General features: G+C 24.6%; 1 protein-coding gene across 1 annotated transcript in view; it reads left to right on the top strand.

Annotated features, from left to right (window-relative positions):
• The first annotated feature begins 63 nt into the window (after window positions 1-63).
• Window positions 64-11,608, top strand: part of LOC117170779 — a 73,112-nt gene continuing 61,567 nt past the window's right edge. Inside the window, exon 1 of the mRNA XM_033357817.1 lies at window positions 64-304. Coding sequence (XP_033213708.1) covers window positions 64-304 — 241 coding nt within the window. The remainder of the gene's footprint in view (window positions 305-11,608) is intronic.

The following is an 11,608-nucleotide window of genomic DNA, read 5'->3' as shown; positions in this document are numbered from 1 at the left end:
GGGGTAGGATGTCGATGCGCCGCCGGTGGCCGGTTTCGGGGGTTGACTCGCGCCGTGGGGGCGATGAGCGCACTTCTTGTCGCCCTGAGACTGACCTGCTGCTGCTGCTGGCTGGCTTTCATCGTCTTCCTGATTCGCCCATCCTGCGGCCTGCCGGATCAGGAGCAGGTCCATCGTCGCGACCTTGGCTCAAATGACGCATCTTCCCTCTTATCAGGCAACTTCGGAGATGTCGAGGTCTATGACGACGACGACCTCCTCCCCGACGAGTTGGATGAGGACCTCGAAGGAAACTTTACGTCAGGTACCCCCAACATCCTTAACTATCATCTCGAATCAGGTAATCATCAGGCTCATCAATTTTTAGGCAAGGTTACATAATTTATCTTATTTGAAACCCCTTTCCAAATCCGGGTGCATTCGAGTAGTTTTTAAAGCTCATCTCATCTCCAAACTCTACTTGGGGGTAGTTTGCAGAAAAAGTTAAGCAGAAGTGGATTAGCTGGAGGATTTATGATAACCTGGTTGTGTGAGAAAATAGTGTTTTAAAGATAGGAAAATTCTAGATTTGCCAAAAGATCGGAATTTGTGGAAAGATTTTTGATGAATTGAAATTGTGGGTTTAAGTCAATTGCTGTTATCCTCTGGAGTTGTACACGCCACGCTCTAGTAAGGGAATCGATAAGGGTCCTCACCCCCGACTGCCGCGTGGTGTTTTTCTTCATTTGGGAAGAACTTTCTGCATTAGGATTTGTCTCCTTTTTTAAACTGATTTTTTGTTTATTTTAAAGTTGGTAATATTACAGAGAGAGAGGAGAGAAAGTGGAATGTGTGTCGATTTTGATGCACCCTTGTTCTCGTTTGTTTCTATTGTTTCTCACTTGATGCCTGCGAACAAAAGAGGAAGATGGTATCAACATTTACGTATATATCTACTTTTTATGCATGAAGGGTTCTTTATTTACCTTTATTTTTTTTTATTTGGAACAGGAAAGATTTGTTAAATCTTATGAACATTTAAAGCCTCCTCTGAATATTTATAAAAAATTGCAACACTGAGTAAAAGAAAGAATTACGAAAAATTTCAAACTGTTTAGGGAATTTGGATTTAAAAAATTTAGATTCAAATATCTAGAAAACGTAGAAACATAAAGGATTCTAAACCAAGGAAGAGACGTAGGGCAAAGCTGTATATTCTAGTTTTTTGTTTACATCCCTTATTTCTTGACTTTTTTAACACAGGCAAGCCTAATTCTATGAATAAAATTTAAAATATACCGCCAAATATAGGCAATTTCGGAAAAGTGGGGTAAATCGGGACATTCTTAAATTGATAGTTTAAATTAGGGACCGTACTTAAATTACGTAACAACTGAAGGAGGGGGGCAAGATAAATTGTTACGATTTGTTACGGAAGGGGGGAAGATTATCTCTTTTATTTATAAATTTTATCATTTGGTTGAAAATTTAACTGTTTTGTTAAAAATTCGTCTTTTTGTATTAAAAAGTCAGTTCTTTTTATAGAAAAGTAAGCTTTTGTTTAAAATTCATATTTTGGTTTCAATAAGTCAACTTAAATCTTTTTTTTATAAAAGCTATTTTTTCTTCGGAAAATTTGTCTTTTTCATTTAAAAGTTCATATTTTCGGAATAAATATTGCAACTATTTCCTATAAAATTGACCTTTTGTTTTTAATTCCTATTTTTTTGTTCAAAAGTCAATCGAAATATTTTTGGATGACAATTTAACTCTTATTGAAAATTTGCCCCTTTAATCAAAAAATTGACCTGTTTTAGTAAAATTTTCATTTTTTTTGGACAAAAATGCAACTTATTGTTTACAATTCTTATTTTGATTTTAGAAAGTGATCTAAAATCTTTTTTGGATAAAAAATTAAACTATTTTTTTATTTTTATTTTACAATTCATCTGTTTTAGAAAAAATTTCATCTTTTCAAATAAAAATATAACTTCGTTTGAAAATCCAACTATTTTTGAAAGTTTGTCTTGTTCATCTGTGAGATACCACCTGCTTTGGCAGAAATTACATCTTTCTTGAATAAAAATGAAATTGTTTTGCTGGAAATTCAACAATTTTGTTAAAATCATACTTTTGCATTGAAAATTCTGCTGTGTTGTTAAAAATTTAACTATTTCGTAGAAAATTTACTTTCTTGTTAATTTAATATTTTGGTATTGAGAAGAAAACTTAAAACTTTATGTTTTTTATAATAAATATTGCAACTATTTCCTATAAAATTGACTTTCTGTTTTTAATTCCTATTTTTGTGTTCAAAAGTCAATCGAAATATTTTTGGATAAAAATTTAACTCTTATTGAAAATTTGCCCTTTTAATTAAAAAAGTGACCTGTTTTAGTAGAATTTTGATTTTTATTGGACAAAAATGCAAGTGTTTGATTAAAAATTGTTCATTTTTTTAAGAAATCATGCCTTTTGGTTAAAAATCTGACTATTTATCAGAAAATTAACATATTATTTACAATTCTTATTTTAGTATTGAAAAGTGAACTAGAATCTTTTTTGGATAAAAAATCTAACTACTTTTTTAATTTGTTTTTTAGAATTCATCTGTTTTAGAAGAAATTTCATCTTTCTTGAATAAAAATGCAAATTGTTGAAAATTCAACTCTTTTTTTAAAGTTTGTCTCGTTGATTTATAACATTCAACCTGCTTCAGCAGAAATTACATCTTTCTTTCTTCTTACTGTTTTTCTGGAAATTCAACAATTTTCTTGAAATCATACTTTTGGTTGAAAGTTCTGCTGTTTTGTTAAAAATTTAGCTATTTCGTAGAAAATTAACTTTTTTTTTAATTTTATATTTTGGTATTGAGAAGGCAACTGAAATTTTTTCTGGATTAAAATTCAATTTAAAAAATGTGTAGTTTTTTATTAAAAACTTGTTTGTTATAGTACAAATCTCCTCTTTCTTGGATAAAAATACAACTATTTCGTAGAGAATTATACAACTATTTTGTTAAAATTGAATCCTTTTTGGTAAGAAATTCGTCTTTTTCGAATTAAATTTTGTGCGCAGAAACTTATTTCCCATCTAAAAAGTTAAATTTTTTTAATAGAAAATTCAACTATTTTCCAAAATCTATCTTTTTGATTTAAAAATTCGCACTGGTTTAGGAGAAATATCTTCCTTTTTTTTTTATTAAAATGCAACTTTTTGGTCATTTTTTGTTCAAAATTATTATTCTTTGCTTGAGTATTTAACTGTTTTGTTTGAAAGATTGGGTTTACGCACTTTGTCAAGAACTTTTTTTAGGATTTATATTTTTAGTTAAAAATGCATCCCTGGTAAAAAGTTGAACTATTTTTTTCAAAAAAAAATCTTTTTTAATTGATAATTTAACTACTTTGGCAAAAGTGAAACCACATTGTTGAAAATTTCTTTTTTTGACGGAAAGTTATGCCTTTGGTAGGAAATTTAACTGTTTAGTCGAAAAGCCTTTATTTTGTTTAAAGTTAATTTTTCAACAGAAAATGAAAGTTAAAAATTCTCCTTTTTTATTAAAACAAAAAAATAATTTTCTTGGTTTGAAATTTCATTTTCTTGGATAAAACGGATCAGTTTCGTGAAATTTTTTTGTTGCTAAAACGTCCTATTTTGGTTTATAGATTCAATTTTTGTAGAGGAAATTCGTCGTTTAACTTGAAGATTCAATAATTCTTATAAACTATTATTGCTGTCTGGAGTGAAAATATTTATTTGATGGAAATTCGTTTTTGTGGTTTCAAAATTCCTTTTGTGTGTGTGTTAATTTAATTTTTTTTTATTTGAAATATAAACTATAACACTTTTTTGTTTGGAATTTACCCTTTTAGGTTGACAATTCAATTATTATATTGAGAATTTAATTATTTTGTTTAAAATTCAAGTATTTTATTAAATGGTCATCGTATATTATTATACAAAAACTAAAAAAAAATTCTTTCATTCATATTCAAAATGTCTAGTATCCTGGAAATTCTTGAATTCCCAAAAAAGTCCTTGAATTAATTTTCACATGAAAAAGCTAGAAATTTTATTCTTTAAAAAAAAAGAGTTTTTTTTCTTTTTTTCTTTGCTGAACGAAACAGGCTATCTTTTTAACAAGAAATTATCCGTTTTATCACGTTGAAAATTAGGAAATTTTAATGATCGGAAAAAGATAGGAATTTAAAAAAAATCTTGCAAAAGTCAAAGAATTTCTATAACAGGCACTTTAAATAACTGCCAAGGATAATAAATTTAAAATCTTTTTATTTAAAATTTTTTATCACGTGTTTGGGGCTTCTCTGATATAATAATTTTCTGAATTATTTATTTGCCTTGTATTTTCATCAGTTGCTTTATCCTAACGATTCTAATTTTAGTTAGGAATTTTATTATTTAGTTGCAAATTAAAGCATTTTTATTAAAATGTTATACTATTTATTTGAAACATCTACTATTACGTTATTCGTCCCGAATCCATCTTATTTGGTAGAAAAATTGAATAATCTGGGTAAATATTGAGCCACTTTATTACAAAATCTTTTTTTTTTTGTTAAAAATTCATCTTTACAGTTGAAAAATCGTTTTTTTTTGTAAAACTTAAATTTTTTTGAATGAACATTTAACGTTTTAGTTGAAGATAAGTTTTTTTAGAATTCATGTTGTTTGTTTGTTTTTTGGCAGAAAAATACATATTTTTAAATTAAAATTAAAATTAAATTAAATTGCAAATATTTGTTAAGAAAATTAATATTTAGTCGAAAATGAAATTCTTTTACAAAAAATCCTCTTTTTGCTTCAAAATTCAACAATTTGGATCATTTTTTTTTCTTTTTTGACTGAAAAATCTTGATTTTTTTACTCAAAATTTATCTTCTTCAGTTATAAATTCGACTATTCATTTGAAAATTGATTTATTTTGTTGAAAATTTGTCTTTTTTGGTATAAAATTTAACTATTTGAGTAAAATTTGAACTGCAATAAAAAAGAATTTCTTTGTAGTTAAACATGTATCATTTCAATTGAATATTTATCTTCTTGTTTAGAAATAATAACAATTTTTTTTCTATTGAATATTCATTTTTTGAATAAAAAATTTAAATACTCAAATTGGCAAACAAAATTTTTAAAATTGATTTTTAACCTGAAAATATAACTTTTCTATTTTTTAAAATTGATTTTTGTCAGTGAAAAATTCGCTTTTATTGGCAGAAAAACAATCTATTTTGTGGAGATTGAACAATTTGTATGAATTTTATTTTTATGAACGGAAAAGTCTCTAATGGTAGAAATTTCATTTCTTTCATCAAAACTTCCTCTATTTCTTATCAACTATTCATTTTTAAATTTATGCATTTTTAAAAAATTTGTCTTTTTTTCGTAAAAAATTAATTTTCTTCGTTGAATTTTTTTATTTCGACTCTTTATTGGAAACTGAAATATTTTGTTGCAAAATTCGTTTTTTTGTTGTTGTAGGATTATCAACTATTTAATTTTACGTTGGAAATTTACCTTCTTGTCAAAAATTTAAATTTTGGTGTTCAAAATTTAATTATTTTTGGCTGCAGTTTTATTTAAGCTGAGTAAAAATTTTTAAGAGCCAGACAATTGATTTATTATCATTTAAAAATTTTTCCTATAAGAAAGTTTAATGTATTTTTTGGTATAACTTTTTTTAATGTATCAAGTTTTATCTAAATATTTGTTTGTGCCTTTAGTTCTTTTGTATAAAAATATCAGAAATTCGATTTTACAAAAATATAGTTTTTTCAATGTAAAATCTGATATTAAACCTGATTTTATTTAACAAGACAGTAAAGTATAATATAAAAAATTAAATGATTAATTTTAGAAACAATCACTTTTTTTTCTTTTTTCTCAATGAATAGTAAAAATATTTCATGCACAAATTAATAAAAAAGAACTTGACTTTGCACAAGTTTTTATTTCTTAATTATTTTCCTTCTTGAATAAACAAATTAAAAACATTTTTATGTTTACTTCTGGCATGTGAATAATCGAATCTAAAATTATAAAGTATTCGAAGAGTAATTATTACAAAATAATAATAAAGTATACCCAATTGGTAACTTTTTATTTATAAAGTGCAATTTGAACTCGGAGCAATTACTAATTTCATGTAAGCAGAGCAGTACCTATTTATCGACTAAATTACTAGTCAAAGGCATGAAGCCACCACGAAGTTAATTATTATATTGTAAGAGAGAAATCTAATATTACGTAAAAGCATGTAGCTCTAATCATTTGCACCACATAATATAAATAAATATCGGAATTTTTTTAAAGAGGACCTTACTTCAAAGAATTTAATTTGATTGATGCAGTACAATTTTATGACCCATTCATACAAGGATGGAGTAATAGATACTCTTCAATATCGAATAAGTTGGTGTTGAGTAATTTTTGTCTACTGTTCAGAAATCAATTTTTTTTTTATTATTTTCTAATTTTTGAGTCATGAAAAAATTTTCTAGCTCCGTTGGGATTCGAACCCTGGTTTTTCAGATTGCCGGTCTGATGCTCTTACCCACTAAGCTACAGAGAAGCTAGATTAATTTTTGTACAATTCTAGAAGTTGAATTGCGACATAATTCGTTATACTTTTAAGATTAATTTCTCGAAATAATTTTTTCATGACAAAAATTAAAAATCAATATTAAAAAATGTTGAATTTCACTTTAATAACTTTTTTATTGAAGAGAGGTCTGAAACGTCTAACAACATTGTGAAAAAATTAATCTAATTCTCTCCGCAGCTTAGTCGGTAGGAGCATCTGACCGGTAATCTGAAAGATCTGGGTTCAAATCCCAGCGGAGCTAGAGACAATTTTTTCATGAATTTAAAATTAAAAATCAGTATAAAAAATATAAATCTTTGACCAATGAACAACAAACACTCAACACCAATTTATTTAAAATATTTATAATATTTATTTATTTAAATTGTAAGAAATGAAAATTTAAAGAATTCTTTTTTTCTATGTTTTTAAATAATATACACTTTCTCCCTTTTTTTCTTTTCTTTTTTTTTGCCTGAATGCAAAATAAGTTAATAGGACCCATTAAGAAAAAAAAAATAATAATTGGGTGAAAAGTCTAGTATTATATTTTTGGTTCGGCATTCATTTTGTTTGATTAATAATTTTATTATTTGGTTGAGAATTGTATTATTTTATTAAAAAATCAACTGTTTGATAAGAAATTTAACCATTTTCTTAAAAATTAATATTTTTTGGTCAGAAGTTCCGCAACTTAGTTGAAAGTTAAACCTAATTTTTAACAAATCTTTTTTTTTGTACAGATCTATGCTCTGGGATGAAAAATTAAACTATTCTATTTTTAGACAATTACTCTTCTGGATTAAAAAATCATCTTTTGCTTTGATCTTCTTTGTTAAAACTTCATTTTTTTCAAGTTTTATCATTTGAATCGAAAATTCATCTATTTGTTTGAAAATGTAACTATTTTGTTGAAAATTTGTTTATTATTTTTGGTTGGAATTTGTTTTTAAGGATCCATTTAACTATTTCATTCTTGGTTAAAAATTGATTTTTTTTATTAAAAGTTTATTTGTTCTAGACTAATATTCTCGTATTCTTTATTTTAAATTTCGCCTTTTCTTTGTCGAAAATTAATTTTTTACTTGAAATTCCATCCGTTTTGAATATAGATGCGAATATTTGGATTTTAATTCATCTGGTTTGGTTGAGGATTCAACGATTTGATAGAAAATTAAAATAGTCCGTTGAAAATTAAACTTTTTTTATGAAAATTTATTTAGTTGTAAAAAACTAATAATTTTGTTTAATCATTATTTTGTCGGGTTGAAAATTCAACAGGATGTTTAAAATTTAAATTTAAATTTAAAAAATTTTTAACTCAAATTAAAATGTAATGTCTGATTAAACTAAAAATTAAAAAATGAGAATAAATAATTCAATCTTAAAATTCAACATTGTTCTTTTTGGTTGAAAATATTATTATTTAAGGCAAATTTATCTTTTTTCGTTAAAAATTCAAACACTTGGTTGAAAGTTAAACTACTTTGTAAACATTTTTTAAGATTCTCCTTTCGCGTCTAAAAACTCTCTTTTATCTATTTTATCTATTTATCTATTAAATCTATTTTATTAAAAATTGTTTTTCAACAAAAAGATTTGACAAATTGGTTGAAGATTAAACTATACAGCATTTTTTTAAATTTAACTTTTTGGTAAAATATTAACTTTTTTAAATAATTTTTTTTATAAATTCAACCGCTTTGTAAACATTTCGTTTTTTTGGCTTTAAAATTAAATAACTATGTTATAAATTAATATATTTATTTGGAAACTCGTGTTTCTTTTGTAGAAAATTGTTGAAAATTTTATCTTGTTGGTTGAAAATTAAACTGTTCGGTTAAAAAATCCATCTTCTTAAGATGAAAATTCAACAATTTGGATGAAAGTTGAACAAGTTTGTTAAATTTAATAATGTTTATATATTTACCTTCTCAGTAGAAAATGCAACCATTCCATTAATGGAATATTAATCTTTCTGATTAAAAATCATCTTTTGAGTTAAACTCTTTTTGAAAATTCATTTTTTTAAAGATTCATCATTTTAGTTGAAAATTCATTTCTCGCGATAAAATATAATTATTTTGTTAAAAATTCGTTTTTCTCGTATGGATAATTAATGTTATTAACTTCCATTTTCAGTTGAATGTTATTATTTTAATTGAAAATTTATCTTTTCTACATGTAAATTCATGCAATTTGTTGAAAATTCGTATTTTTTGGTTAAAAATGCAACTATTTGGGTTTAAATTAACCTCGCTTTGTTAAGGATTCTTTCATTTGGTTGGAAATTAAAATATTCGATTGAAAATTAACTATTGTGTCTAAAATTAATATTTTTATTCAAATTTAACTATTTAGTCAAAAATTAATCTATTAATTTAAAATTTAACTTTTGTCAAAAATATTTTTTTTAGTTGAAAATTCAACCATTTTGTAGATAACTCGTCCTTTTGGCTTTTGACTTTAACAATTTTGTTAAAAATTAATGTATTTTTTTTTTTAATTTTGTTTTCTGTTAGAATATTAATTTTCTAGCTGCAAATGAAATTTTTTGAATTGAAACTTCAACAACTTGGTTGAAAGTTCAAATGGTTTTTAAATATTTGACTCATAGAAAATTAATCTTCGAGATTAAAAATCATCTTTTGGGCTGAACTCTTGTAAAAAGTACTTTTTTTTAAAAAATTAATTATTTCAATTGAAAATTGATCTCTTTTGTTAAAAATTGATTTAAATTCTGAACTGAAAATTCGTTCCTTTTTTGTTTGAGAATTTATTTTTTTAACGATCAATGTCACTATTCCACTTTTTGTTAAAAATTGATATTTTTCTTGAAAGTTGATCTTTTCTAGATAAAAATCCATGTATTTTGTTACAAATTCCGCTTTTTTGTTTGAAAGTTAATTTTCCAATTTAAAAATGAACTTTTTTGTGAAAAATTCATATTTTTGGTTTGAATTTCACTATTTGGTTAAAAATTAAACTATTTCGATTAAAATTGATTTGTAGGGTTGAAAACTGATTTTTGCTTAGAAAATCTATGTTTGAATTGACAATTCAACCGTTTGGTCAATAATTAATTTTTTCATCTTTTATATTCAACAATTTTACCGAAAATGTATGTATTTTGTAGAAAATTAATTTTTTTCATTTAAAAATTAAATCTTATGGGTTAAAGTCTTTTGTTTAAATTTCGTTTATTTATAATGCACCATTTTAGTTAAAAATTTATATCTTTGGTTAAAAATGCTTCTATTTTGTTGAAAATTCTTTTTTTTTAAGTTAAAGTATTGTTTTTTTAACGATCATTGTATCTATTTCATTTTTTGTTACAAATTCATATTTTTTATTGAAAAATGATCTTTTTACTCAAAAATTCATGTATTTTGTTAAAAACTCGTATTATTTGGTCGAAAATTAATGTTCTCGGTTGAAAATTAATTCTCTCTGGTTTGGTTCAGAATTCAAAAACCTGGGGAGAAATTAAATTATTCCATTAAAAATTAAATTATTCGGTTGGAAATTAAATTTTATTCATATTTCTAGTTTGAATAAAACTAGTTGGTTACGGGTTAAATTATATTCAAGAAAATTGAACTATTTTGTGAAAAATCAAACTTCTAGTTGAAAAGTCATATTTTCGGGTTGAAAATTTAACCTTTTTATAGATAATTCGTCCTTTCGACTTCAAAATTCAACAATTTTGTTGAAAAATATTGTATATTTGTAATAAATTTATCTTCTTTCTAGATAAATAATTTTTTTGGTTGAAAATTTAACTGTTTGGTTAAAAATTCCACTATTTGATTGAATGTCGATCTAGTTTGTTAAAAATTAATATTTGTTCAAGATTCACCTCCTTAGTTTCAAATTAAATTTTTTTCTTAAAAATTATTTTTTTTATCAAAATTAATTTTTATCTGAAAATTTCACTATTGCATTGTTAGATGAAAAATTATCCTTTATAAGTCGAAAATTTACATATTTAAAAAAAATGTGCCTTTTTTGTTACGAAATTAATCTTGTTTGTTGGAAATTCCATATATTTTTCGACTTGAAATATTAAAAATTGAAATGTATTCCTTCATTATTATCCTATTTTCGCTCAAAATTATTCGCTTTCCTATGTTATGAAATTTTTTTACTACTCTACTTTCCGGTGGAGGGGGGGGGGCAAACCTAAAGTTGAACTTTAGTGGGGGGGGGGCAAAATAGCCTAAAATTGATATAAAATCTGACTGAATAATAATATAAATAATTAATTATTCTATCACATAATTAATTAATATAAATGATTATAACAAATATTTCTAAACATTTAAAGAGTAATTTAAATTACCCGGTTTATAAATACATCAGATAATTATTAGTCGATTAGTCTCAGAAATCTGAAATCTTTCAAGGGAAAGAGAATATATCAATTTTTAACCAAATAGTTGAATTTTCAAAAAACTTTTAATAAATAAGATGAATTCTCTATGAAATTGTGAAATTTTTCAGCCAGAAAGACAAATTTGCTTCAAACAGTTGAATTTTCTACCCAAAAACCAAAAACCCAAACAAGTTTAAAGCTAATATTTAAAAAATAAATAAAAAATTTGATATTTCAAAAAAAGATGTTTAATTTTAATTTTAATTAAAAAATAGTTGCAGTTAACAAAAAACACAATTCTCAATAAAATGTTGGAATCTTGAACTAAACTAGATTAAAAAACTTTTAAAAATTGATATCTATTTTGTATGAAATTCTGAAATTTTTCTGTCAGAAAGAAAAATTTTCTACAAAACATTTGTATTTTGGACCTAAAAATATTATTTGTCACAAAAAAAAGTTCTTTTTCACAAAAAAGTTGAATCTTAAAACAAACAAACAAATTTTAAGAAAGTTTCAATCATTAACAAAGGTCAAATTTTCAACAAAATATTGGAATCTTCAACTAAACTAGATAGACTTTTAACCAAATAGTTCCATTTTAATTAAGAAAAGATAAAATTTCTACGAATATATAAATTTTTAGCCAA

The sequence above is a fragment of the Belonocnema kinseyi genome, chromosome 4, assembly GCF_010883055.1.
Source record: "Belonocnema kinseyi isolate 2016_QV_RU_SX_M_011 chromosome 4, B_treatae_v1, whole genome shotgun sequence".
In the NCBI taxonomy this organism is placed as follows: domain Eukaryota; kingdom Metazoa; phylum Arthropoda; class Insecta; order Hymenoptera; family Cynipidae; genus Belonocnema; species Belonocnema kinseyi.
Note: the sequence above shows the minus strand (reverse complement) of the source record. Positions and strands in the feature narration are given on the sequence as shown.